This window comes from Octopus bimaculoides, chromosome 21 (genome assembly GCF_001194135.2).
Source record: "Octopus bimaculoides isolate UCB-OBI-ISO-001 chromosome 21, ASM119413v2, whole genome shotgun sequence".
In the NCBI taxonomy this organism is placed as follows: domain Eukaryota; kingdom Metazoa; phylum Mollusca; class Cephalopoda; order Octopoda; family Octopodidae; genus Octopus; species Octopus bimaculoides.
Window position 1 is genome coordinate 3,735,671 of NC_069001.1, and position 26,870 is coordinate 3,762,540.

Here is a 26,870-nt window from a genome sequence, read left to right on the forward strand (position 1 = left end):
GTGCCCCTGGACTGGCTCTTGTGCGGGTGGCACATAAAAGACACCATTTAGAGCATGGCCGTTTTCGTGCGGGTGACACGTAAAAGCACCCACTACACTCTCTGAGTGGTTGGCGTTAGGAAGGGCATCCAGCTGTAGAAACTCTGCCAAATTAGATTGGAGCCTGGTGTTGCCATCCGGTTTCACCAGTCCTCAGTCAAATCGTCCAACCCATGCTAGCATGGAAAGCGGATGTTAAACGATGATGATGATGATGATGATGATATATATATATATATATATATATATATATATGAGCAATAATATATATATATGTAGATATACACACACACACAACCACTATGATTACGTTCATCTTTCAGTGTTGGTATGAGTTGAATAAACCTTACAGTACAGTGTCATTTTATGTATCTCAATCGTGCTGTCACTGATGTTCAATATTTTCATATCTGGTCTGATTACTAATCTTTTACTCTTCGTTCATATACTTCTCCCATTGATTACCTTATATCATCAAACCACCAGGAGCTTTTTATCTATTGTATTATCCAAGTCCATACCAGCCTGTTTTTCTCTCCAAGTCCATACCAACCTATTTTGATAACCCTGTTTTACTCAGTCAAGTTGTAGTCATGATACATTTAATGGATCACACTCAAGTCATCTTCACTCATTGCAGGTCTTCTGCATATCCTGCTTGTGTTTTTCTACCTTATATAGTAAAACAGTATTTAACAGTCACATTTATGTAGCCTACTTTTTATAATGCCAAGATATTTCATTCAGTGTGTATGTTGCTGTAAATACCAGGATATTACAGGAGTATTTTTATGCAATTTTCAAATTACTCAGACATTTTAACCAGTACAATTTAATATACTATCTTGGTATATATGCACACATTAATTGATGAGATTACATTAATTGATGAGATTACATTGTGTGAGATATGGAATAAATGATATCGTCCAGTTATGGAAACAGTTGTAATGTGTTACTTATCTATCTATCTATCTATATATATATATATATATATATATATATATATATATATATATACACACACACACACACACGCAGAGTGCCTCAAAAGTAGGTTTACAGTTATCACGTAGGCACTTTAAATTTCTTTTAAAACATTTTACTACATTTAAATTTCTATCTTACAAACTGAAAAGGAGATTGACAAAATTAACTAAATTAGCGTAGAATATCATGATCCAGTGTTTTAAATCCGGGTTTTGTTGCTGTTAACGGGGCTGGCCAGATCTACCTCAAATGGTTTCATATTTTTTTATAATTAGTTCTAAACTGTTGATATATGAATGCGAAAGAGACTGATGATACTCTATGTGGAGGTCTAAAATCTTCAGTAGCAGTCTCGTCTCGTCTTGATATGTAACGTAGCAAAAATCAGTGCTGGCTATAATTTCTATAGAATATCTGTAAAAATAACCTTAATAAAATGTAAAAAGCACTGCTGATGCAGTAAATTGTGGTGCTGACTTACAAAATCATTTAATGTACTTAATTGTATAGCATGGTTGCATAATGAAATACCACGTGTCTACAAATCGTTACTATATATATAAAGAGTAAAAGGGTTAAGACGCCCTTCTGTCGTGAATGACCATGGGATGCACCTAGAAAGTTCCCCTCTGAGGCACACGTCTGGGCAAGGTTGTTTATGGAAGACCAGCAGTTGCCCATGCATGCCAGTCTCCCCTCTCCACGCCACCAATGTTATCCAAGAGAAAGGCAAAGGCCAATACAGCTTGGCACCAGTAGTGTTGCAACTCATTTTCACAGCTGAGTGAACTGGAGCAACGTGAAAATAAAGTGTCTTGTTTAAGAACACAACACACAGCCTGGTCCAGGAATCGAACTCACTACCTCATGATGTGAGCCCAACACTCTGAGCAATGTGCCTTCACACACACAAAACTTTGTATAACTTGTTTGTTGCTTGACTTCTCTAGGCGTGATCTTGTTTAAATTACGAGAGGACACTAAAATGCTGTGTATTTGTTAGCATAATTTGTCTTAAGAATCCTAGAAGAAAGCCTATTCTGTTCATTATTTGTCAATAAAACTGCTGGTGTTCACACCTTCAGAGTAACAAATGGTTATTTATCAAAAACTTGACTCGTCAATTCTTAGAAACTTAAGCTGAACAAGTTGTTTACTGTGTTGACCTTTGTTCAAATAGGTGTGTTAAGAGTCTTGAGTTTGCAGCATTTTTATAAAACTTTTGCATTCCAAACACTGTCTTTAATAATATAAACTGCAGCACAAACAACTCCATTAGATTAATTTTATCATGTAGGTGCAGACGTAACTGTATGGTTAAAAAGCTTGCTTTGCAACCACATGGTTTCGGGTTCAGTCCCATTGTGCAGCACCTTGGGCAAGTGTCTTCTATAACCCCAGGCCTATCAATGCCTTGTAAGTGGATTTGGAAGGTGGAAACTATAGCAGTCCCTTTTGTTTGTGTGTCTTTGTGCTTGTTCTTTCCCCTGCTCATCACTTGACAACTGTTGGTTTGTTTATGTCTCCATAACTTAGTAGTCCAGCAAATGAGACCAATAGAATAAGTACCAGGCTTTTAATAAATAGTTCTTGGGTTAATTTGTTTGACTAAACCCTTCAAGTAGTACCCCAGCATAGCTATAATCCAGTGACTTAACACAGTAAAAGGTGAAGAAATATGACCTGAATAGATAGGTTGCTTTGTAGGAAAGATAAGCATGGGGAGTAGTAACGCTAGTACTGAAATATTTGTTTTATTCATTCTTTTAAACTAAACTTTCAATAAGATGTTTTCATTGTAACATTTTACTGTTAGTCAAGGCCTATCAGTCGAACCCAAACTAGAGAGAGAGAGCTTTTTGGTGGCTTCTTTGATTTGCTAGAAATAACAGACCAGTGTCCCTCAAAACAGTTCCTGCCATCGTTATAAGAAAGGAAGGACATACTAGATAATGTAGTTCTAGAAAAATGGTCTGAAGAGATGGGATAGTGCCCCAGTGCCAGACAGAATATCTTTGACCATAGAGCTCACTCAGGAATAAGCAACAATAGTTCACTTTCTTATTTTTTAAATCCCTTTATCTTTGTACCATTAGTTATTAAACCGTTTGGAAGCCCCAAACGGCATGGGCAGTGGTTTAGACTCAGTTCAACCTTGATCCAGTTATGACCATCCTACCCCATTCCGTATTCACACATAATTGTATCTGGGACTATTTCTTTCTTATGTCTTTTTTTAAGATGGTAGATTGTGATTTAATGGAAATTTGCTGCTATTTCTATCAAGAGTAAGAGATCGTATAAAGGCTCCCTTGTTGGATCAGACTATGAGTGGTTAGATGTAATAGTGTTATTTTAACATCTATTTTTGCTGTTTGTTTTACCAGTTCCACTGATTTGACTAAAATTATTCTACCAATACAAAATGTGAAGCAATAGAATTTTTACAGTTCCCACAAATATTAAGATGGTAGTGAAACCATTGTAGTTATTCTAGGAGACTAGGTATGAAAAATGTCTGATCTGTCATTGGCACACAACCACATTTATGGACAGAGAGTAGTTGATTAACCTAATATGTTGTATTTTATCAATCCTGGAGAGATGAAAGGCTAAGTTTAATAGTGTTAAGACTTGAACTTATCCATTAACTTAACATCACAAAATATTTTGTCTGCTACTCTGCCGATTCTGCTATTTTTTGCACTGGACAGACATTTAATTTCTTTTCTTTATTTGGTCTTTGTTGACTGCAAGGCAAGATGAATGCAATGTGTTTTGACACGATCAAACTTTATCCACTTGATCTTTTCATCATCACTTTTACATTTTGCTTTTCTCTGCTTACATGGGTTGGATGGGTCCTTTCCAGCACAGCATCCTGTTTGTCGTGTTCATTTGTGACATTCAACTTCCTGGGATCAGCATTCACCACTTCCGCTCTTGTTTTCTTTGAATTTCCTCTTCCATAATTCTCTTCTGCTTGGATATTTTGACACTTCTTTACCTATCTGTTATCTTCTACAGGCATCACATCTGTATACCAACACTGTTTGTTCTTGCACTCTATAACTGATTCCTCTTATACCCAGTTTAGTTTCTCTTATCAGATCTGTTTAAATATAAGTGAGCTTACATATTTTTGCTTGTTGCCAAATATATACCCTTCAAACTTCAGATTAAACAATTACTTTGGTTTCAGTTTTTTCAGTATTTTTTGATACCTTGATTATAAAAGAGGAAATATCTTCTCTTCTAGGAAGAGGGATGGCATTAATTCCCATTTCTTTTCTATATCTGTGGGAATGTTTTAGCTTAGCAATTTGCAAGTCAATGAGACATTTGCCAAGCAGAAACCTTTTCACACTGCTTTTAGCATTGACATGAATTTTTTTATTGTATCTATTTATAACGAGGTGGATTGGTCTAGAGACTGTACAGTGCTGATAATAGAAGAAAAACCATTAACCTTAGACTAACAGCCCGCTGATTCACCTTGATTACACCAATCATTGATAACTATGCAGCACTTATTGATCTTTCATTTTTGTACATAATTAATATAATGACGATGTGACTTATTTTAATTGTTTATGATTTCACATACCTTTAATTGATTAAATTAGATGGTACTACCATTTAAGGCTTTTCTTAAAACTTTTAGAGATGTGATTTGTACACTCTTTAATAGTAACTATCCTACCTTCTTGAGAAGCTAGCATGGGAAGCAGACATTAAATGATATTTATTTATATGTAGAGACATGTGCATGGCTGTTTGGTTGGGAAGTTTGCTTTTCACCTACCTAACTTTGAGTCTTGCTGAGTTGTACTTCAGGCAAAATGTCTTCTACTACTGTCTGAGCTTGTCCCCATTTTGTGAGTGGAACTTGGTACATGGAAGCTGTGCAGAGGCCCATTTACAAGTTAACTCGTGTGTCTGTGTTGGCCCCTGCTTAAATACTCAAGTCAATATGGTTGGTTAAAACTTTTTAAAAGTGATGCCCCAGTATGATCGTTGTGTAATGGCTGAAACCAGTATTACATGCCTTTATAGTGTGTGTGTATGTGCATTTATATATATATATATATATATATGATATATATATCATAGACCTAACAAGTTGACTATTTGGACTTAAAACCAATATTTCTCTTTCATAGCATTTAATAATGTCTACATGTATATTATTTAAGAAGTGTATATTTGTAACAACCAGATACCAAAATACTAGATATCTACATATTTTTATATAATATGACCATCACCTCATTATTTAGCTCCCTAATTAAGCAGACCTATGGTAAAAAACATTCCAACCATAGTGTATCTAGGACTATATTATACAAAATCATTCTCTTTTAAGATGGTTGGGTGTAATTGAATGTAATTATGCTGTTAATTTTAGCAGGTGAAACAAAACCAGGATTTGTGAGACCTTCCTTGATGTGGTTGTTTTTAGGCCAACATGCTTTCTTTCTTGGGGGCAAAATTAGAATTATTTTACAATAAAACTAAATATTGCTTAGGTTGATATCTATTAACCCATTTCCTGAATGGGACAAGGATGAAGTAGTCTGCATTTTAATTGTCCTGCAAATGTGATCTTGTGCAGTTTTAACTGTTATCCTGTTTGCATGTAATTTAATACTTACCAATTTAAGAACCTATTGAAGACTTTAAAACAAAAGACAAACGGCATTTCTTCAGCATTGCATAGGCATTTCTATAGCTTCAGTGTATTTTCAGAACCAAGAGACGTATTAGTCACTTTATTAGAATTTGTTGATCATCATTGTTAATATAACTAAGATCTGTTGATAGAGCGTATACAGGTATAGGTTGGAAGTTCTGTTGACGTGATGTTGAAAAATAGGAGAGAACCAAGGTGTATAAACTGAAGTGGTAGTACCAAATGTGGTTGTTAATGAGTAATTAATGAAAAGACAGGAACAGGTTAAGAGAAAAAAGACTCTTTGCAGCACTGGCAGCAAAAGAATATTTGATGGGTGTTATGTGAAAGCTTGATTTATTTTTGTGTGAGCTTGAGAAACTCTTTTGGCATTCATTGATTACAATTTAAACGTATGCATATATTTTTATATTTCTTTGTAGTTTTCACCTCAGACACGAGGCGACATTCGTTACCTGTCTTCAACTGGAGGGGATGGCTGTGTGTGTTTTTGGGAATGGAAGGCATCAACCAATGTTTTCAAGTAAGTATATATTGTATTCTGTCCTAATGAGTGAATGTAATTAACTGTATTACAAATACTAATTAATTTTCTTAATTTCATTGATCAGATGACAAGTGTAACCAAGTGTTTCATGCAGATCTCTGCTCTTAAATTATGGTTAGAATGAATAAAGTAACTTTCTAGACTGTAGGCTAGTAAATTGTTACTTAGACAAGACCAGTATTTTCTGGTTGCACTATTGCCTGACTTTGACCCTTTTCTTACTATATTTCTGTTGAAATACACTTTTTTCTTCAAATAATGAAGAATTTAGTAAAATAACCCTGTCATTATTAATTTGGTGTATGGAACATAAATTGGCATGAAATTTCAATGGAAGGTTTTAATGTAGATCGCTTTAAAATGGGTTCTTCTATCTCACAGTCAGGCTGCTCTTGGGGTGGGGTTTGGTATAAAAAAAAGTTAGTCCTACCTGTTGGATTACCTCTCCAGGATATGTTGTTAGCCATATTTGTAGTCTTGTATGGTTTTCTATATTTCAAATTTACTGTTTTCTCTCAATCTTTTACAGCTTAAAGCCTACCAAATTCATTGAACGGTCTAGGGCTGGTGCGCAAATGTTGTGTTCTTCCTTTAGTCCAGGTGGAATATTCCTGGCGACTGGAAGCTCTGATCATGTTGTGAGGGTGTATTGTTTTATGTCAACAGTACCAGAAAAGATTTGTGAGTTAGAATCCCACACAGTAAGTACTGAATGTTTTGACTTTTGTTGGTAAACTGTGATTTTACATTATTTTCACTGGTCGTTTCTGTTACAAATTTAAAGCACATGTATATTTCATAAAATAATTATGTATTTTTTAAAAGATAACATAGAAAGAAATTGTGCTCATTGTTTTATATGAATCAAACTATACTATATTCAGTTTGAATTTGATGGTACCTTATCAGGCCTCAAATTTTGTAATTGTATTTGAAAGAATAGAGTAAAAGAATATTTATAAATTGAAACTTTTGTCATAAAAATATCTTCACTATTCTTGCATATTCTTCTGCTAGCAGATATGTCTGGCTGTTGGCGAAGGGACAGTTTGGTGCAGGCATCTTATGGTTTGCTGTGGGGAAAGAAATGAGTCAAAAGATTTGGTGGAACGGCAAAGGCCTAGTTTTGTGATGATGAAAAGTCGTGACATTTCTGTTGAAAGCAGAACCACTTCTTGTAAACATTGCCTCTGGTTCCACCATTCTTTTATGCTGTTATGACAATAATAATAATACTCAGATTTATGGCTTGAGAAGTGAGCTTTTCTTCAAGCATCACAATGTTTATTCTGTCTGTGGTTGGTTGTTTAAGTGGGGGGAACAAACACCATTTTTACTTTAAAAGAGGATAGTGTTTCCATAAGCTCAGTATTTTTTTGTCTTGTATGATAACTGTCTCAGACCTAGGTCCCCTATCTCTAACTTTACCCTTCACTTGGGCTCCTGAGCAAAAAATTAAATAGTTGCATATATAGCTCAAGAGTGAGGATTGTAGGCTTTTTTTTGTGTGTGTTGTTCATTACTGCTTTGCTGGAGTCTGGCAGAGATGTTTAATCTATTCCCGCTACAATGAGAATACGGTGTGACAGGGTTAAGAAGAGTGTAAAGATTTATGTTCAGTAATATAGTGTATGAGATTAGACTATGGTTGTTTGCTTGATTAGCTCCATGGTAACTGAAGAAGCCTTGTATTTCCCATATGGAAATGAGATTTCATTTTTATCATTGTAAAACGTTTTCATTTCAACTTGCTATTCTCTTTCCTAGGATCGTGTTGACAGCATTCAGTATAGTAACAGAAGTATTCGGTTTGTCAGTGGGAGTCGAGATGGCACTGCACGAGTTTGGCGATACGAACGCCAGGAATGGAAAGCAATGGTTCTTAATATGAGCACAAAATTACCAAGGTAACTTAGTGTTTCTGTAATCTCTCTGCCACTTCCTCTCTTTCTCTCCAAGAGTAAGACATGCACACAGGCAGGCAGGAATTAATAAGCTTGTTGTTACGTGGTTCAACTTATTTCTAAGATTGTTTGATTTATTTTCGTTATTCAATTGCCATTAACCCTTTTATTATTCAGATTACTCTGTCAAATGTAAGGCTGATTCATTCACATTGTTTTGAAGTAACCATGCATTATCTCGTAGTTTCAATGATGTGATTGTTTATTTTTGCTATGACAATACGGGATAGGTGAGAGGGAGCTTGGATCTGACCAGTTTGAACTCAAAACAGAATATATTGCTCAGATATGGCCAGTTTAAATGTTAAAGGGTTAATGTTAAGCTGTAAAATATTATGAACATGTTGTAATGAGAAGAAAAAAAGTATTGGATTAGAATACAGTATTTCTATAGGGAAGGAGCAGTGATTCGCAAGTGTTATTAGCTTTGAATGTTGTAATGGAGGGAACAAAGCTATAAAAATCCTGTAATTAACAGGATTATGTGGATTATCTGTATATAGTTTATCAAGTTAGTATATAGTTAAGTATAAGCATTAGAATATATTTAAACCATTTAACATGTTTCTGTACTGTGAAATCTGAGAGACCGTGTGTGTTTGTCTCTTGGAATATTCTAATTGTTGAGTTCTTATAGGAGGTGATTGACTTAGACTTCCTGATAATCTTGGTTTCAAATTTTGGCCCCTTTATTAAATTCTATAACATTAATTATTAACCATATCAATGTTTGTTTCTCATAAAATGGTGTTTATCTAATTTACATTTAATTATTATTTAAGATTATTTAAGGCAAACACAAGAAAAACGCAAATTCTTTTCACTTTAATGTTTCTGTCTATATTTAATTTCAATTTGCATATGTCCATCAATTCACTACAATCTCTTTAAAATAAACAAAATCAAAATTTTTAATTGGGGGTGGGGGTGAAATTGAAAAAAATCTTTTTTTTTTTTTTTTTTTTTTTTTGCATAGTTGTAATCTCCAACATCTAAAATGTAGGAATCTGAAGAAAAAAAATTTTTTTTTAATGCATTTTTCAAGGAGAGGTGTGATTCTGCATTAGCCCCGAATTTTCTACTCAATAATTTCTATGAAGGCTTTGTTAATTTAAAAAAACAAATATTTGAAAACAGAATTCTTATTATTTCTATTCACCCATCTCTCTCTCTCTTTCCTGTATTTAGTGTAAGTTCTGGAAAAGGTGAAGAAAGCAAAGCTATGAAATATAAAGTGACCATGGTTGGTTGGAATCTAGATGATTCTTTTGTGATCACTGCTGTTAATGATTACTCGCTAAAAGTTTGGGATTCATACACTGGTCAACTGCTGCATATACTCGAAGTAAGTTTTATCATTAAATTTCTTGTGATGATATATTGCAGTCTTTTTTTTAATTTTTTTTATTCGCATTTAATCAAACTCTTGGACAGTGTAAACTACTGTTTATACAGTCCAACCCATGCTAGCATGGAAGGTGGACATTGAATGATGATAATGACAGTTTTATGATGAAAATTTTAAGGTTTCAAACATTTTTCAGCTTTAAGTAAATTATTAATTTCTTGCGTTTAAAATGAAGCCACAAATCTGTGAGAAGGTTGATAGAATGTATTAAAGGGGTATATGCTAGTACTTATTTAATTGATCCTGTTGGGATTTGAACTCTGAGCACTGAAAGCAAAGACACCAGAACACGAGGCCTTTCTATCTTCAGTTCATGCTTTAGTTTATTGATGCATGCATAACTGAGGTGTTAGAAAATTAGCTTTACAACCATGTGGGTTTTCATTCAGCCCTGTTGAGCAAAGGTTTATATCTTTGGACTGGACAATGCTTTGTCAGTGGATTTGATAGATGGAAGCCCTGAGGGAACCTGTTGGGTGTGCATGTTTGTATTTGTCTTTCACTACTTGACGACCAGTGTTTGCTTGCTTATGTCCGCCATAACTTTGGTGTTTGGCAAAAGGAGATTGTTTGAATAAGTAACAGGCTTGACATACTGGAGTTATTTTTATTGACTAAGCCCTTCAAGGCAGTACCTCTGTGTGATTGTAGTCGTATGACTGAAATGAATAGAAGAAAGAATTTAACAGAATTTGGTTTCTTATATATATATATATATATATATATATATATATATATATATATATATATATATATAGTAAAATATGTGTGTGTGTGTGTGTGTAATATATATATATATATATATATATACAAGCATAGTTGTGTGGTTAAGAAGCTTGCTTTGCTATTACATGGTTTTGAGTTCAGTCCCACTATGTGGCACCTTGGACAAATATTTTCTACTATAGCCCCTGGATGACCAATGCCTTCAGAGTGAGTTTGGTTGATGGAAACTCTGGCAGCCTATCGCATGTGTGTGTGTTTGTCTACCCCCTCCCATTGACAACCAGTGTTGGCTTGTTTACATCCCCGTAATTTTGTGGTTTGGCAACAGATTGATGAAATAAGTACTAGATTTTAAAATAAGAACCAGGGGTGGCTTTGTTTTACTAAACCTGTCAAGGCGTTTCCCTGTCATGGCTACAGTCCTATGATTGAAACAAGTAAAAGATGTATGTATGCCTATATGAGTATAAAGTATACAGATGTTTGTGTTTTTATTAACTGTCTTTATAGGGACATGAAGATGAAGTTTTTGTTTTGGAACAATGTCCAATTGATTCCCGTTTGTTGCTGAGTGCAGGCCATGATGGTAACATTATATTGTGGAATTTAAATACTGGCAAGAAAATGAAAAGCTATTTTAATATGGTAGGTTTTTCTTGTTTTTTTTTTTATAGTTATTTTCTGAAGTTGTTGCTTTCATTAAAAAATCTAATTTTAGTCATTGATTTTTTTCTCTTCCTCTTTAATTCTTTAGCATCTTTGTATCATTTACTAGCAACTGATGCTGTGTCAAGTTAATATCCAATTTCTCTCTCTCTCTCTCTCTCTCTCATACTTCTTCCTTCCCTATTACTAAATGGTTGATGTTATGTTACTTCTTTCATTCATCACTCGTAGGCAACATTTACATTATATTTCTTAATGTAGAATTCAAAGCCAGTGTTAAATTAAAGAAAATTTTAGTATGTTGTATAATGTCCTTGCTACTTATGGTGAAATAAACTTTGTGGGTACCCACTTCAGCCAGTGGGAGTGTACTGTGGTACCTCTTTTGAGGTGAGGTGGAGTGTGGTACCCATTTGCATCAAGGTGGAGAACAGTTACTGAAATTTTAAATGTTCTCTTGCCTATTGCAGTGCTAAACCTTGTTTTATGTTGAATATTATAAATAATCTTTCATTGGTGTTTGATAAACTACATTTTTGTTTCTTTTTATTTCTCTTCAAAAATTTGCTAGATTGAAGGCCAAGGTCATGGGGCAGTATTTGATACAAAGTTCTCACCTGATGGACAGGTGTTTGCTGCTACAGATTCTCATGGTCATCTATTGTTATTTGGATTTGGATCTCACGAGAGACACAAAAAGGTATATAACAGCACAGATATAGAATTTTGATTACTGTATAGAGTAACTATATTCTGTCTGTCTGTCTGTATGTATGTGTGTGTATGTATTTATCTATCCATCCTTAAAGTCATAGAAAGTTATGTTCATGGAAGTCATGTTGTAATGTGTGGTACTGTAATGTAAAACGCATTCTCCCATAGATTTCCATGTTCATTAACTTCTTGTGTAAAAGGGAGGTGAATTGTAAAATAGGTTTCATATTAGGATGATGATGATGAAACTTCATGTTTATGTTAAGATTTGTCAGGAGCACAACACTTTCATGACATGTAAAGCAGAGGCACCACTAAGAACTTGCTTCAAGTAATATCATGGTGTTCATGAATTTGTTGCCGACAATGAGGCAAGCTTCACTTCTCACAGTGGAGGCTATAAACCTACTCAAGATCACCAGTCAGCTCCATGCAACATACTCACTTTAAAATAAAGATACCAAGCTATGGGGCCCTCATCTGTCTATTATGATGGGAGAGCTTACCATATATATATATATGTGTGTGTGTGTCATATATATATATATATATATATATATATATATATATATATATATATATATTGTATTTCAAGAACCAGTCTTCTAATTTGATAGTAGCTTTTATTATATTAATCAACATAAAAGCTTACATTAAAAGTGATTAAAATCACATATAATTAATGTTGTGTGTTTTTAAGGCTAGTATGTGTGTATATGTATTTTTTGGTGATAGTAAATGGTGTTCCTATGTGTTTTAAGTAAATTTACACAATTGTCTCATCACTTCAATCTTCAGGTACCAATGGAAGTGTTTTTCCACACGGATTATCGTCCATTAATTCGAGATGCTAACAATTATGTTTTGGATGAACAGACTCAGCAGCCCCCTCACCTTATGCCAGCTCCTTTCCTGGTGGATATTGATGGTAACCCCTACCGCCCTGTTATGCAGAGATTAGTTCCAGGTAGAGAGCACTGCAAAGATGAACAACTTGTACCTCAAGTTGCAGTCAATGAAGAAGGTAAGTAATGTAATACATGGACCATTGTAATGGTGGTGCAGAAGTTGTTTTAAATGGTCTGATCTGGAGAAAGTTTGTCCGTTGCCTTGGTGTTTCTTCCTGTTTCTTTTTTTTAAAATTTATTCTTGTAGATTTTTGGACCTATTTTAACTGATACTTCAATATCTATGTTACTGTTATAGAGAAGTTATATCTTGGTGTCTCAAGGGATGTTCAAGTCCCAGTTGAGCCTTCCTACTTCACTTAATTTCTGTATTTTGGGATTTCTATCTGGAAGTCTCCTACCATTTTAAAAATGGAAAAACATATTGGACATAGTCAAGATATACACAAAGATGGGGTGGTCATGCTAAAAGTGCCTCTGATCATTGATCTGGGGTTAAGCATTAATAGTGGAGCAATTAAGATATTTGATAATTGACTTATATTTGTGTTTAAAATAAGATTACCAATTTTTATTTAATCAGTAATTAGTGTTTCTGAAACTAATTATTTTTTTGTTATGTTGAAGCAGTTTGTTTTTCTGTGATTGATAATGGATATTCCTGCATAATTAATTTGATTAGGTGACCATGAAGTGATAGATCCCCTGCCGCAGGATGGTGAGGTTGGTGTAGATGCTAATGGACAACTTGATCGAGACTGGCCGAATTTAGATGCCATGATAGTGCGTCTTCAACGAGAACAAGACCAAAGGTTGGCTATCCAAGGTAGTAGTACACCAGTCAGACCTCAGCCAGTACAGAGGCGTAAGTTGCTAGATTATTTCTCTTCTTGTTACCTGTTCATCTCACAGTTTCACACATTGCTAGTTTGTGTCATTTGATTGAACCAAGAACTTCACAGCCAAGTTTTTCTGCTCTCGGCAAGCTTTTCCATCTTAACCTCTTCACTCAAAACACAAAGTGAAATGAGAAGTGGTTGGCATTAGGAAGGGCTTCCAGTTGTAAAATCCATCTCAAAGCCTATGGTTGGAGCTCGGTGCAGCCCTCTGGTTCATTGGTTCCTGCTGAACCATCTCACTTATATCAACAAGGATGTTAAATGCTGATGATGTTTCTCTGAAAATCTTGGAGGCCCCTGCAGAGTCATGTGCTGCTTTTCCTCCTCTAACCAAGAGAGCGCACACACACACACACACACACACACACACACACACAGCTCAAGTAATGGTTATAGAAATTGTTGCCCCTGCTTGTTTGATCATCTTAGCAAGCTGACCACATAATACTGACATAGGCTTGGTTTTAACCTGTATGTACCCAATGCAGTGTTAATGTCCTTACAAAATGAAAAGTTGTGTCTTTCCGTTCAAAACGAGAAAACATTACAAGATAAACCTTGTTTCACTGTAATTATATTTTATTTACTTTATTTCAGGTGCCAATCACCTTATTGGTATGCGGAGGAATGGAGAAACAATAGGTGTCCGCCAGTCTTTAGAGTATATTTCTCAAGTTGCAACGCGCAGTGAAATTCTAGCGCTGAGTCGGAGAGTTATTGTGCATGCAATGGATCCTTATGAAGCCAAGTAAGTGATATTGAAATTGTTAACATTTTTGCTTGTAATTTAGAAAGGATTGTTTTACATTATTGAATTTGTCCTAATTCCTTTTACTTAAACATACATATAATATATATATGTATTATATGTATGTTTAAGTAAAAGGAATTATATATATATATATATATATATAAGCAATGTTAATTCTCTAAATGAAGTATTAACAGTAACTGCACGATAAAGTGTAGTATATTGCCACTTAAGTGTGGCTGACCCCTAGGGGTGGATGTTAAAACAGGACACAGTCGTGTGTCGATAAGCCAGCTGGAGGAGATGTCCTCCTGGGGCTAAAAGCAACAGTAACATCCACCCCTAGGGGTCAGCCACACTTAAGTGGCAATATACTACACTTTATATATATATATATATATATAAAATGTATTTTAGGCCACAAAAAGCACTGGTGCTGGTGTCACTTAAAGAGCACCCAGTACATTCTGTAAAGTGGTTGGTATTAGGAAGGGCTCAGAAATAGATGATTGGAGCCTGGCGCAGCCTTCCAGCTGTCCAGCTCCTGTCAAACCATCCAACCCATGCCAACATGAGAAACGGACATTAGATGACTCATACACTATGAGTAATTGGTAGAACAGTCACTTGGCAAATAATGGATGTATGCTTTGACTAATATATCTGGCTATTTCATGTAGCTGTATAAATCTTTGATTTCAGCATCCATGTTTCTGTATACTTTCACTGAGTGCTCCTGGTTAGACATACTCCTTTACTTTCTTGATTTCATCACTTTCTACTTCTGTTTAGCCTTGTGCTACATGTTCAGGCCGCGGGTATTTTGTTTCCATGTGGTTCATTTTAAGTACTACTGAGCCAAAGGTGTCCAGCCCTATCAGCTGATTTGTGGTTTTGATGTTGAGTATGATGTCATCATCTGCATATTGGTAGGATGGGAGGCATTTGCCTCGATAGATGTGCTCAAAGCAAAGCTGGACAAGACCCTAAATGCCAGTAGTCTCTTCAACGGCTCTGTTCTACCTGTGCTCTTATTTGCAAGTGAGACATGGGCTACTACGAAGAAGGAAAAAACATCAGTTGGCCAAGTGGTGAAGGGCTTTGGAAGGGTCTATGCTGGGGATATCATTACGAGATCGTGTCTGAAATGAGATAATCCTAGAACAGAGTTGGGTGAACGTGATCAGAGTATATCGAAAACCAAAGTGGCCCTGGGTTGAGCACATCACAAGGTTCCTAAACAAATGGATTCTACATCGATAGGAAGATTATTTAGTTAAATGATTTAAGATGGAAAAGGGTGCAGTCAACAAGGAATTAGAAGTGCATTGTGACCAGCAATGTATAACATATAATAGTCTGGTCAATGCATGCGATACAGACGATATATCTATATTTCTTTGTAGTTTATATATCTGTATAATTATTTCTCTAGCTATTGTATCCACCATCTCTAGCTATAATCTCCCTATTTAAATCTGTATAACCATATCTGTAATAATAGCTTGTGTTTCTTAAGTCAAAGTTTTTGACTTCAGATCAGGAGAAGAAACTCGTTCAGCTTTTACTGAAGAAGAAATAAAACGATTTGTAACGGAAAAGAAGAAGAAACCACTGCATCAAGGAGTTAGTATATTATCTATTTCATATCACTACATATACGGATGCATACAATGCTTGTTTGCTTACATTATTTTATATATAAGAGACATCAATGATCTGGTATAATTTTTAGTTTATATAAAAATCCTTTCTCTATATCATTGGTTCTCTGATAGACTTTGTAGTATACCAGAGATCTGGCATTAAAAAGAAAAAAAGAAAAAAACTACTGGCACACTTTGTAGGGAAAGTTGAAAAGAGAAAAGAATTAGCTTAAAGTTAAACTGCACTGTTTGAGAACCAGAACTCTCTCTCTTTCTATGTACACAAACACAAACAGTTATATAAATCTTGAGAATGTTATGTAAAAGGCAGTATTACCTTTGGTTATATTCCAACACATCAAATTTTCCAGCTATGTGTTTTATACACGACTACTTATAAAATAGCTGATTTATTTTGTGTCAGTGCTCTAAATGTTTTCCTCCTCTATATCTGCTCATTTCACATTTACTCAAGAAATTACACAAATCATGCTTACTCAAATAGCATCCTGAAATATTCATTGAAATTATTTGTATTATTGATTTTTTATTAAGTGGTGTTTGTATAAAAATAACTAAATCAATGATACATTTTTCTTTCTTACTATAGTCTGATACTGCTAGTACAACCAACTATATGAGCACTCGAAGAACAGCAAATCACAGCTATCGAACACGGGCTAACAACAATGAAGAGACTAGTTGCAACCGTCTTACTGCCAGAGCTCTCTATGATACGGAAGAAGTAAGTATAGCTTTATTGTTGTATAGGCACAGTAACATAGGTACATTATTGTATTGTTCAACCCATGCCAGCATAGAAAACTGATATTAAACGATAACAAGGCACAGGCCTGGCTGTGTCACTAATGTAGGAACTGTAAGATTTTTTTAATGAATCTCTTGAGTTAAATAAAGTTGCTTAAGAAAATCATCTCCCAGAAGTCCTCCTCATAGTTCGTTTTTGAAATACAGGAATATGAAGAAATGGTCAGTTAAGATTGCCATGCAAATATCCTTCTCAAATCTAGTAAAGTGTTAGGGTCCTTTTTCTGCTTATTTCTTTTTTTTTTTTTTTAATCCTACTTTGATTCACTGATTGATGACGAAAGAGAAAACTTATCTAGGTGCTCCAGCATGGTCTGTAACACAATGTCTTGACACTAAATGAAGAAATTACTGCATGAGGAATGTTGTTGAACTTCTTATAAATCTTTTTCTTTCTTTTCTTCTAGGAAGATGGCAGTACTTCTGGAACAGAATTATGGGATGATAGCAACAGGTACAGTAAACTCCTGTTTTATTATATCATCATTTCTCTTCTTCTGTTTCATTCTAACAGATATCCCCCTGCTTCCCCTACTCAATTCTAGCACCTTGTACCTTGAAGGTCAACTCTGATACATTACCACTATTTTAATTGCTTTCTGCTCCTCCACCTGACCCCCCCCTCCCCCACCTTCTCTTCTAAAATGTAAGCAGTCATGCACAGTCCTGGCCCTTTTCTCTCATATTTTACTTATCCCTACTTCATTTTCTTCTATAGCATAAAGTTGCTCCCATTTAGTCAAGGAAGCTTTCTTCTGTCTTGTAATTTACTTGACAACCTCACTAGTGTCAGCATAATAAAAAAAACCTTGTACATTTTATCTTTACAGTGAATCTAGCGAGTATTCTGATTGGATGGGCGACCAGGGGATAAATTTACAGCCCCCAAAACGATCTCAACGAAAAACCAAAAAGAAAAAGAAAAAGAAAAAAGTGGTTTCAACTTCTGATGATGAGGACGATGATGATGATGCAGAGGGTAGTGATTTAACAAAGGAATATCAGAAACGAAAGAAAAAGCCTGCACAGAAAAAGAAAGGAAGAGCAAAGAAGGTCAGTTTGTCAACATAATTGGTTTCCATTGGGTTTACTAGTAAAATGTTTTGTACAGGCAGCAGAATTATCTGCTTGTGTTCAGATTTCTTTCTTATTTAAAATTATGATCTGCTATATAAAATGTTTGTATTCTGTTACTCGTGAATGATTTAGCGCAATTTATGAACATTTTAAGGTTGTGAATGACTAAGGTTTGTTCAAAATGGATTTTATCTTTGGAATGGCTAGATTGGTGGTTTTCAACCATTTTCTGTCTGTGGATCCCTATCATTCCTATTTTACTCTAGTAGACCCTCATTGTCATTTGATGTTTAAAAAAATCCCATTATATTTTTGTAATTAAATATTATTAGGAATTGTGTAAAAGAAATTAAAATACTTTGTGATTATAGGAGTCTAACGAATTCATTGTACATAAATTTCAACAAAATCTTATCTGGATCCAAGTTGAGAACCATTGAGATAGACTGTTGATACCATATAGCCATTAAAAAAAAAAGCTTTTAGACATTTAAGAAATTTTATTCTTTTTTGTCTCTTTCCTTCCAGAAGCGTCCAGAGAAAAATAGCAGTGATGATGACGATGATGATGATGATGATAACGATGGGATTACTGATGATTTTTTTCCTCCGAAGTGGCTGACCGATGTCTACCCACGCAAGGCACCTTATGTCCCTCAAATGGGGGATGAAGTTATCTATTTCCGACAGGGCCATGAGCAGTATGTGCATGCTGTGAAAAAGAACAATGTTTACAAAGTGAATCCCTATAAAAATCAACCGTGGCATAAAATTCCAAACCTCAGGGTGAGTCTGCACTTTAGCATTTTAGGGGGTGGCGGTCACTCTAACTTCATCACCTTGGGTATTGTTTGACTTATATTAATACTTCACTTACCCTTTTCTCTCAGTTCCCAGCAGTTTCAGAATATAAGTATTCTGTCTTCAGGAACTGAACTTGTGTTACTGAACTAAAAAAAAAATTCTAAACTGTAGTTTTTATTTCCAACACACACACATATATATATATAGGTGAGCTGGCAGAGTTTTTAGCACACCTGATAAAATGCTTAATGGTATTTTGTCTATGTTCTGAGTTCAAGATCTGCTGAGGTTGACTTTGTCTTTCATCCTTCTGCAGTTGATAAAATAAGTGCCAGTTGAGCTATGGGGCTTGATGTAATCAACTTACCCACTACCCCAAAATTGCTGCCTTGTGCCAAAATTTGAAACACACACACACACACACATATTATCATCATTATTTAACGTCTGTCAAAAAAAAAATTGTTTTACATCATAGGAATTTAGAAAGTTTGAAGGATGTGAAATAATTTTTAATGGTAGAACTCAAAGTAGATACCATTGTAAATTATAGTGTATAAATATTCAGTTAAAAAACCCCTCGGATAGAAAAAGTTAATGTTTCAGTGTTTTTCTGTTTTAATGACAAAATATTGTCTGACATTATTCATTGTTTATTTTTGTTGTTTCAAGGAACAAGAATTGATGAAAATTGTTGGTATAAAATACGAAATCCGGCCACCTCGTTTGTGTTGTTTAAAACTAGCATTTATTGACCCTGAGACTGGACGTGCAAATGGAGGTGCTTTCAGCATCAAGTAAGTAATTTATTTACTGACCAGAGACCGTTTTCTTTGATGTGTGTGTGTATGTATATATATATATATATATATATATTTACACATATAACTTTTACATTCAGTTAATAGGCAAGCCTTTTGGTTTTTTCTGTCTGAGTGGCTCTCATAAATGTTATCTATAAAATCTCAACTGGTTGATGTACAAATTTTGGTAGGTCACTTGATCTATGATTAAGTGTTGAAGCTGAAACAATTACACTGTGGAAAGGACAGCGTATTAGTCTTTCAAAAATACATGCACTTATGGCACAGTTTCACTTCATCTGATTGAAGACTAAAAGATGAGTGTAACTGTTTGCACCAGTCAAGGTTGCAGATGGATGGCAAAACTTCTTGATAATGTAATATGCAATATTAATGATAAAAAAAAATTAAATTTTCTTTCTAAGTCACAGGCTCAAGAGGCCTGTTTACTGGATTCTGAGGTATTCTATATTGCCACTTCCCTGAGAGAATGCCATTTTGTTGAAGGATTATTCATTTTTGCCTGCTGAGTTGACTAGAGCAATATGAAATGAAGTGATTCATACACCACATTCATGCAATGGTATATTTATCATAAAGTGACTAACGTGTCTCTTTAACAGCATAATTTTATTTATATGGCATGTAAAGGGATACAAACTGGTGATATGAAAAGGACACCCAGTACACTCTGTAGAGTGGTTGGTGTTAGAAAGGGCATCCAGCTGTAGAAAATGGAGCTAAAACAGGACTGAAGCCTGGTGCAGCTCTCTGGCTTACCAGCTCCAGTCAAACCGTCTAGTCCATGCCAGCATGTCAAATGATGTGTGTGTGTGTATATATATATATATATATATATATATATATATACATATATATATATATGTCAACTTCATTTTCCTTTGTTTAAGCTCTGTGGTATGTATGTGTTCTCATACTGAAATAAGTAAATTTTGATTAAGCCACAAAGTTCATATGTTGAGAAGAGCAATAATGTAAATTACTTGAGCTAAGTGAATATTTTCTGTAAGTTTTGATACTTTTGTAGACTTAAAAAGAAATGCTTACAACATACATAATACATACAGGTGTATGTATTAGGTATGTGTGCGTATGTATATATTTATGTGTGTATGTATGTATATATATATATATATATATATATATACACACACACACAAATGAAACCTTCTGTCAAGTTGGTCGTGCACTCTATTGTGTTCCATCAATTTAATTTCAGATACCATGACATGCCTGATGTTATTGATTTCTTGGTACTCAAGCAAACATATGACAATGCAATGAAGCATAAATGGAAATCGGGTATGTAACTGTTTGGTTGGAAATTGTCTGTTGATGAATAGGCTGTGTATGTGCTGGTGAATGGGTGTGTGGCTCATTTGCGGCCTCCATTAAGTGTGGAGATGTCTGTATGTATGTAACCTTAACTACAGATATTTCCAAGAGAAGGTTTTGAAATTAAAACATTATTTGAAGTAACTTTGAAAGATTTAGCAAAATCATAAATTATTGGAATTTTTCAGAATTTAGATGATTACCCCTCTCTCAAACTTCTAAATTTTCTTGTGTTGCTTTGTAATGATGTGTCCCCTACTAAGATACATAATTCTTATTTTCAGGTCACAAGTTCCGCTCAATGATAGATGACATGTGGTGGATGGGCTCCATAGAATCTCAAGAACCTTTCCAGCCAGAATTTCCTGACAGCATGTACCAGTGTTTTAATGTGCAGTAAGTAAAATTAGAACATTTGTACCTGGAACTGTTGACACTCACAAACATGGAATAAGCATGCTAATGTAAACCATTTTTGATTTTTGGCGTGGCTGTGTGGTAAGAAGTTTGCTTCCCTACCACATGGTTCCAGTTCCATTGCATGACACCTTGGGCAAGTGTCTTCTACTATAGTCTTGGGCTGACCAAAACCTTGTGAGTGGATTTGGTAGACAGAAACTGAAAGAAGCCTGTCATATATAATATTTGTATACATGTATTAATATGTGTGTGTCTGTGTTTGTCCCTTCCCTTAATCATTACTTGACAATCTCTTTGCCAAATTACTGCTTATGTCAGAATTGACATAGTTATTTAATAACGTCAAGGAAGCTTACTTATGTATAAAATGAGGCTTGATCACTAACTATTTTAACTTTTTTCAGTGATGTCTTATCCAGTACCACCTTGCATAACAGTAACTTTTATTGTAATATCTTGTATAATGATGGTTTTATGGTGATACCATGTATAAGAATAACTTTTGTTGTATCTTGTACAACAATGGCTTTTGTCATGATATTTTGTATAACAATAGTCTTTATAGTTGAATGTTGCATAATGATGGCTTCTAAAATATCTTGTACAATGATGATGGTTTTTTTTCTATTTCAGCTGGGATAATGGTGAAATGGAAAAATTGAGCCCCTGGGATATGGAGCCAATTGATCCAGATCGTAAGTTATTTTCACAATATTTTAATTATTTAGTGTGTTAAGACATCCAGAGAATACAGTAGGTTTAAAATGGATGCAAACTGTGATTCAGCACAAATATTAGCATGGTGTGCTGAAGAGTTAAAAAAATTTTTTTTTCTTCTCATTTGAAGGACCAGACATATCATTGCTTTTGTCTGCTTCGGTCCTATTTACAGTTGAATGGCCAGCAAATAGGTAAATTATCTGTCTGCGAAAATATCTGCTCCAACAACTGGTATGCAAATAACCCAAATTTGCAGAACTATTCAATCTGTGTTCTTAAACTAAGAGGAAACTTAAACTAATTATTTAATTTAATAACCTATTACTAACACTTTGAAGATGAACTAACCAAGAAGTAACTTCTTTTTTTTTTTTTTTTGTTATATTCTAAATTACTAATGAAATCCTAACTTTGTACTAAAAATGTGTGTTAGCTTAACAACTGCTCTGCCCCACCCCCATTCTCCTCATCAGTACACTCATTGCTTTTCTCTCTCTTTCTCTCGCTCTCCTTTCCTTATAAGCAAGTTCTTATATGTGAGAGAGGTGCAAGCTTGACAGAAGTGACTTATAACCATCGTAACATCTTCTAACACTTCTGATATTATCTGGTAATTCATTCAGTCATAAAAAATCTTCATCCTCATCATTGATGTTCTGCTCCACATATCATTGTACTTCATCTGTACTGTTATCATGGTGTACTGTGTAGCTCGTGAGCAACATCAAAACTATTGCCAGCAGGCCGGGAGCATAGTGTACTTGCATGTTGTCTAGTAAATTCCAATGTTGACATTTCCCTGCTTGGAACCTTACAGTTTGTTTATTACATTTCATTTATAGGTGTTTCTCATTCAACAGGTCTTCCAACAGAGCTTGGTGGAGGAGTAGAAGTGACCCCTGAAGAAAGGAAATCTCATTATGTCCCCAAAGATGGAGAGTGGCCCAAAAATGGTCGAGATAATGAGTGTGATCGTATAGTAAAGGGTTTGGAGTATGTAATGGCCCACTCTATAGCGGAGCCATTCCTTACACCTGTAGATCTAAAAGCATTCCCACTTTATGCAAAAGTCATTGAATACCCGATTGACTTGACGACCATTAAAGAACGATTAGAACATAGATTTTACCGGTAAGTGTTATAGTTTCTGTTAGTTTGAAAGAATTTCTTAGTTCTTACCAACAAAAAAAAATCACCTTGAATTTTAAAATAATTATTAACATAAATCATGTTAATGTATTCATTGAACATTTTTGTTTTATCTATCTATCTCTATCTATCTATCTCTATATCCATCTCTATCTATCTATATATCTATCTATCTATATATCTATCTATCTATCTCTATATCCATCTCTATCTATCTATCTATCTATCTATCTAAACTTAAAAACACTAAGTACTGTGTTTGATTTGATTAAACATTTCAAGGTAGTGACCCAGTATGGCCACAGTCCATTTGACTGAAACAAGCAAGAAAAATTCCCCTATGATTCAAACATGTCTCTCTCCTACTAGCTGGTTGACATCCTGATACCCAGTTCTTCATTGTAATTTTTTCTATAAGTAAGCTTATGAAATGAATTTTACTATTAAAATTATATCAATGTAAACTCTTATCAAATGTCAGTTACATCTTAATTTGCTGTTTCTGTTGCAGACGGGTAAACTCAATCCAGTTTGATGTTCGATATGTGGAAACTAATGCTGAGAGGTTCAATGAACCAAAATCACAAATAGTTCGTTCTGCTAAAATCTTAACCGAAACTCTTCTCAGGTATATTAGGTAAGGATTGAACTTCTTCATTTCTCTTTCTTAAACTTCCAGCCTCCCACTGGGGATGTGAGGGTCTGATGCATGGGTCTAATTCTGTGTTTGTGTGTGTGTAGCATGAGAGGCAAGAGTATGATAGAGAGGAATAACAGATTTCTTGCTATAGAGGAGATAGATGGCTACACCAGCTGGAAAAGGGCAGATGATGGTGGTGGTGACGAGGTACGTCTAGCATCTCATCAGCATCATCATCATCTCTTTTTGTAGCTGGGGCCCGCAATGTATCTCTTGCGTGTTTGTGATGAGAAGAGACAAGATATAATTTGGCCTTCAGCACAGTAGGATGTTATTCGATGGCGATTTGGCTGCTAATTCTAACAAGTCAAAGGTTCTCTCATTGGCTTATATATAAGTTGGAAAAGTTGTGTATTGCCCATTAGATCCCTGTAGTTTTCAACAAGATCAGTTGTCCCTTAAAGTTTCATAAAATACTAAGCTCTACTAAATAGAAAATTTGGTGCCTGCTGACTATACTATTCTTTCTTGTTTACAGTGACACTAATTGTTATGACCCTCGCCCAATTTTAGCTGAATTGTGGGGCGAGGATGATCACCAGGCTAGTGAAAGTGATGATGATGAAAGTAGTAGAGATTCTACTAGCCGGAAGCGTAAACTGGTATGTATCTAACTTAAACCCTTTGTTCCCTATCAGGCATAAGCTATCAACAACTTCTCTCCACTCATCTTCATTCTGGGCTCTCTTTTCTACCTCCCAAGTTGGATTCCTGCTTTTTCAGTTCCCTAAATATCCTATCCTATCTGTTTCCCTGGCTGTATGTATGTGTAAGAAGACCCTACCTTTTCAATTGCAGGTACAATCCATTTAATGGGTCTCTGTACAGTTTACTTTTACTTACTTTATCCCTATGCTCCCTATGGCGTATAGGGCATCGATGATTTTTCTCCATTGATCTCTATCCTGGACTGTCTGTTCTGCTTCTCCTCAGTTGGATCTCCACTTCCTTGCCACAACCTCTTGAATTTGCTGCATTGTATCATATGGCTCCCTGAGGGAAGGCCTTTGCCTCTCAGGTCCTTTTGGTTTTAAGTTGTCATAAATATTTTCTGTAACTTGATTGTGTAAGAAGTGGTAATGGCCCTATTTTTACCTTTTTTACCTCCGGGAAGAGGTGGTCCATATTAGGTTTTATTCTTTGACTTGTCCAGCATGTAAGGCCCTACTAGGAGCTAGCACTGCACTGGCATAGCTCTCAGGGTCATTGAGGCACTCAAACTACCACACTGCCACAGGGGACTGGTCATTGGGGTAGGAACTGGTATATATACCATGTTATCAGTTGATCACTTACTCTAGAAGTGACAGTTTTTACTATGTCATTAGTTTGTCTTCTATATTGACCACAGTAGTTGGTGTGGGGGTCATGTTGTCATTGTTTTAGGCATCTGTGTCTACGGGTCTTCAGTATCTCCTAAGTATGTTATGGTGTTGTTATTTAGTTGGCATTGGTCCAACAGAATTATGAGTGGAAGGAATTCCAGCTTTGACCTTCCAGGCTGTCCCTAAGGTACAATGCACCCAAGACCATATCAAACAATTAAGACTATAAGGTGTAAGTAACTTCAAGGAGATTTGGGTTGTATTTCTAGTAGGATGAGTAACTGTATAGAGGCTCCTTTGTTGGCTTGAGGGGTCACTGTGCCAATTTGTGACCTGTATTCAAACAGACAGGTCAGAAGTATGTTCTTGCTTACGGTATGGATGTGTCACAACTAGTGACTGTATACAAGTACTGGCACTGTATCAGTAACATTAGCAATGTGACAAACTAGGAAGCACTTTACCATAAATGTAATTGTTCAGGAAATCTTATTTACATGGTTTTATTTATCTTGGTTGTAACCATTTTGCTTCACCGAGAAAACCATGAACATCACACGACTGAACTTTAGTCTCATAGTTTGTATAATCTATCAATATAAAGATGAGGTAGACATCTGTCTTCTCTGACCCATTCATTCTTATATTTTAATCTCTCTACAGCGAGCTACAACAGCTGCAAACAAAAGACGACGTGCTGAGACCCAGCAAACTGACCCTGATGCCTGGAAGGAACAGTGTCGAGACTTACTGGAAAGGATATTTGAATGTGATGACTCTGAACCATTCCGAACTCCAGTAGATCCAGAAGAATACCCTGTAAGTATTGTAACTTAGGTTGTCTTGAACATCCTGTAGCTTACATTGTCTGGGACATCCTGTGATGTTATGTTGCCTGGGACCTTCTGTGATGTACGTTTCTTGGGGAGTCCTGTTGCATATGTTGCCTGAGGCATTCTGTGACCTGTTGTCTGGGGCATCTTGTGACATGTGTTGCCTGGGGCGTCTTGTGACTTATGTTGCCTGGGGTATCTTGTGACTTGTGTTTGCTTCGGCGTCTTGTGACATGTGTTGCCTGGGGCGTCCTGTGACATTTTGCCTGGGGAGGGGGACTCTTAGAATGTATGTTGCTTGGAGCATCCTGTGGCTTGTGTGGTCTTGGACGTCTTAAGGTTTGTGTGCTTTTGGACGCCCTGTGGCTTGCGTGCGGCCTTGGATGTCCTGTGGCCTGCCTGTGGTCTTGTATGTCATGTTTTTGTGTGTCTCTATTCCCACTGCTTGACAACTGGTGTTGGTTTGATGATGTTCCTGTAACTTCGCAGCTCAGTGAAAAGTACAGATAAAATGAATACCAGATTGAAATTTTAAGCACAAGGATTGATTTATTTGACCAAATGTTGTTGAAATTTCTGCAATGCTGAACTAAATAATCAAATTTTGCCTTTTAGGATTATTTTGAAATTGTCGAAACGCCTTTGGATTTTGCCACTGTGCAAATGCGGCTACATAAAGGAGAATATGAAAATCCCCTTGATCTCAGTAAAGATGTGCGGCTGATATTCCAAAATTCGAAAGCCTACAACACAAACAAACGTTCACGTGTAAGTTTTTTTCTTTGTTTTTAAGTTTTTTTTTTTTTATCTATATCAGTGGTTCCCAATTTGGTGTTTGCAGACCCCTGGTGGTCTGCAAAGGTCCGTGAACTAAATTCAGAATTTTATATATATATATATATAT

General features: G+C 35.4%; 1 protein-coding gene across 2 annotated transcripts in view; it reads left to right on the plus strand.

Moving 5' to 3' along the window:
- The window catches only part of LOC106875700 (PH-interacting protein), a 49,189-nt gene that overhangs the window by 16,684 nt on the left and 5,635 nt on the right, over positions 1–26,870 (plus strand). Inside the window, exons 9-31 of one of the 2 annotated variants that reach the window (XM_052975444.1) lie at positions 6,145–6,245; positions 6,799–6,970; positions 8,037–8,176; positions 9,422–9,578; positions 10,878–11,012; positions 11,605–11,733; positions 12,546–12,771; positions 13,338–13,520; positions 14,152–14,302; positions 15,844–15,931; positions 16,562–16,696; positions 17,187–17,233; positions 17,610–17,832; positions 18,385–18,642; positions 19,333–19,457; positions 20,704–20,786; positions 21,104–21,215; positions 21,873–21,934; positions 22,802–23,090; positions 23,620–23,745; positions 24,287–24,410; positions 25,797–25,952; positions 26,582–26,734. In XM_052975444.1, the coding sequence (XP_052831404.1) occupies positions 6,145–6,245; positions 6,799–6,970; positions 8,037–8,176; positions 9,422–9,578; positions 10,878–11,012; positions 11,605–11,733; positions 12,546–12,771; positions 13,338–13,520; positions 14,152–14,302; positions 15,844–15,931; positions 16,562–16,696; positions 17,187–17,233; positions 17,610–17,832; positions 18,385–18,642; positions 19,333–19,457; positions 20,704–20,786; positions 21,104–21,215; positions 21,873–21,934; positions 22,802–23,090; positions 23,620–23,745; positions 24,287–24,410; positions 25,797–25,952; positions 26,582–26,734 (3,375 nt within the window). The remainder of the gene's footprint in view (positions 1–6,144; positions 6,246–6,798; positions 6,971–8,036; positions 8,177–9,421; positions 9,579–10,877; positions 11,013–11,604; positions 11,734–12,545; positions 12,772–13,337; positions 13,521–14,151; positions 14,303–15,843; positions 15,932–16,561; positions 16,697–17,186; positions 17,234–17,609; positions 17,833–18,384; positions 18,643–19,332; positions 19,458–20,703; positions 20,787–21,103; positions 21,216–21,872; positions 21,935–22,801; positions 23,091–23,619; positions 23,746–24,286; positions 24,411–25,796; positions 25,953–26,581; positions 26,735–26,870) is intronic. The other variant, XM_014923977.2, reaches the window with a different exon arrangement.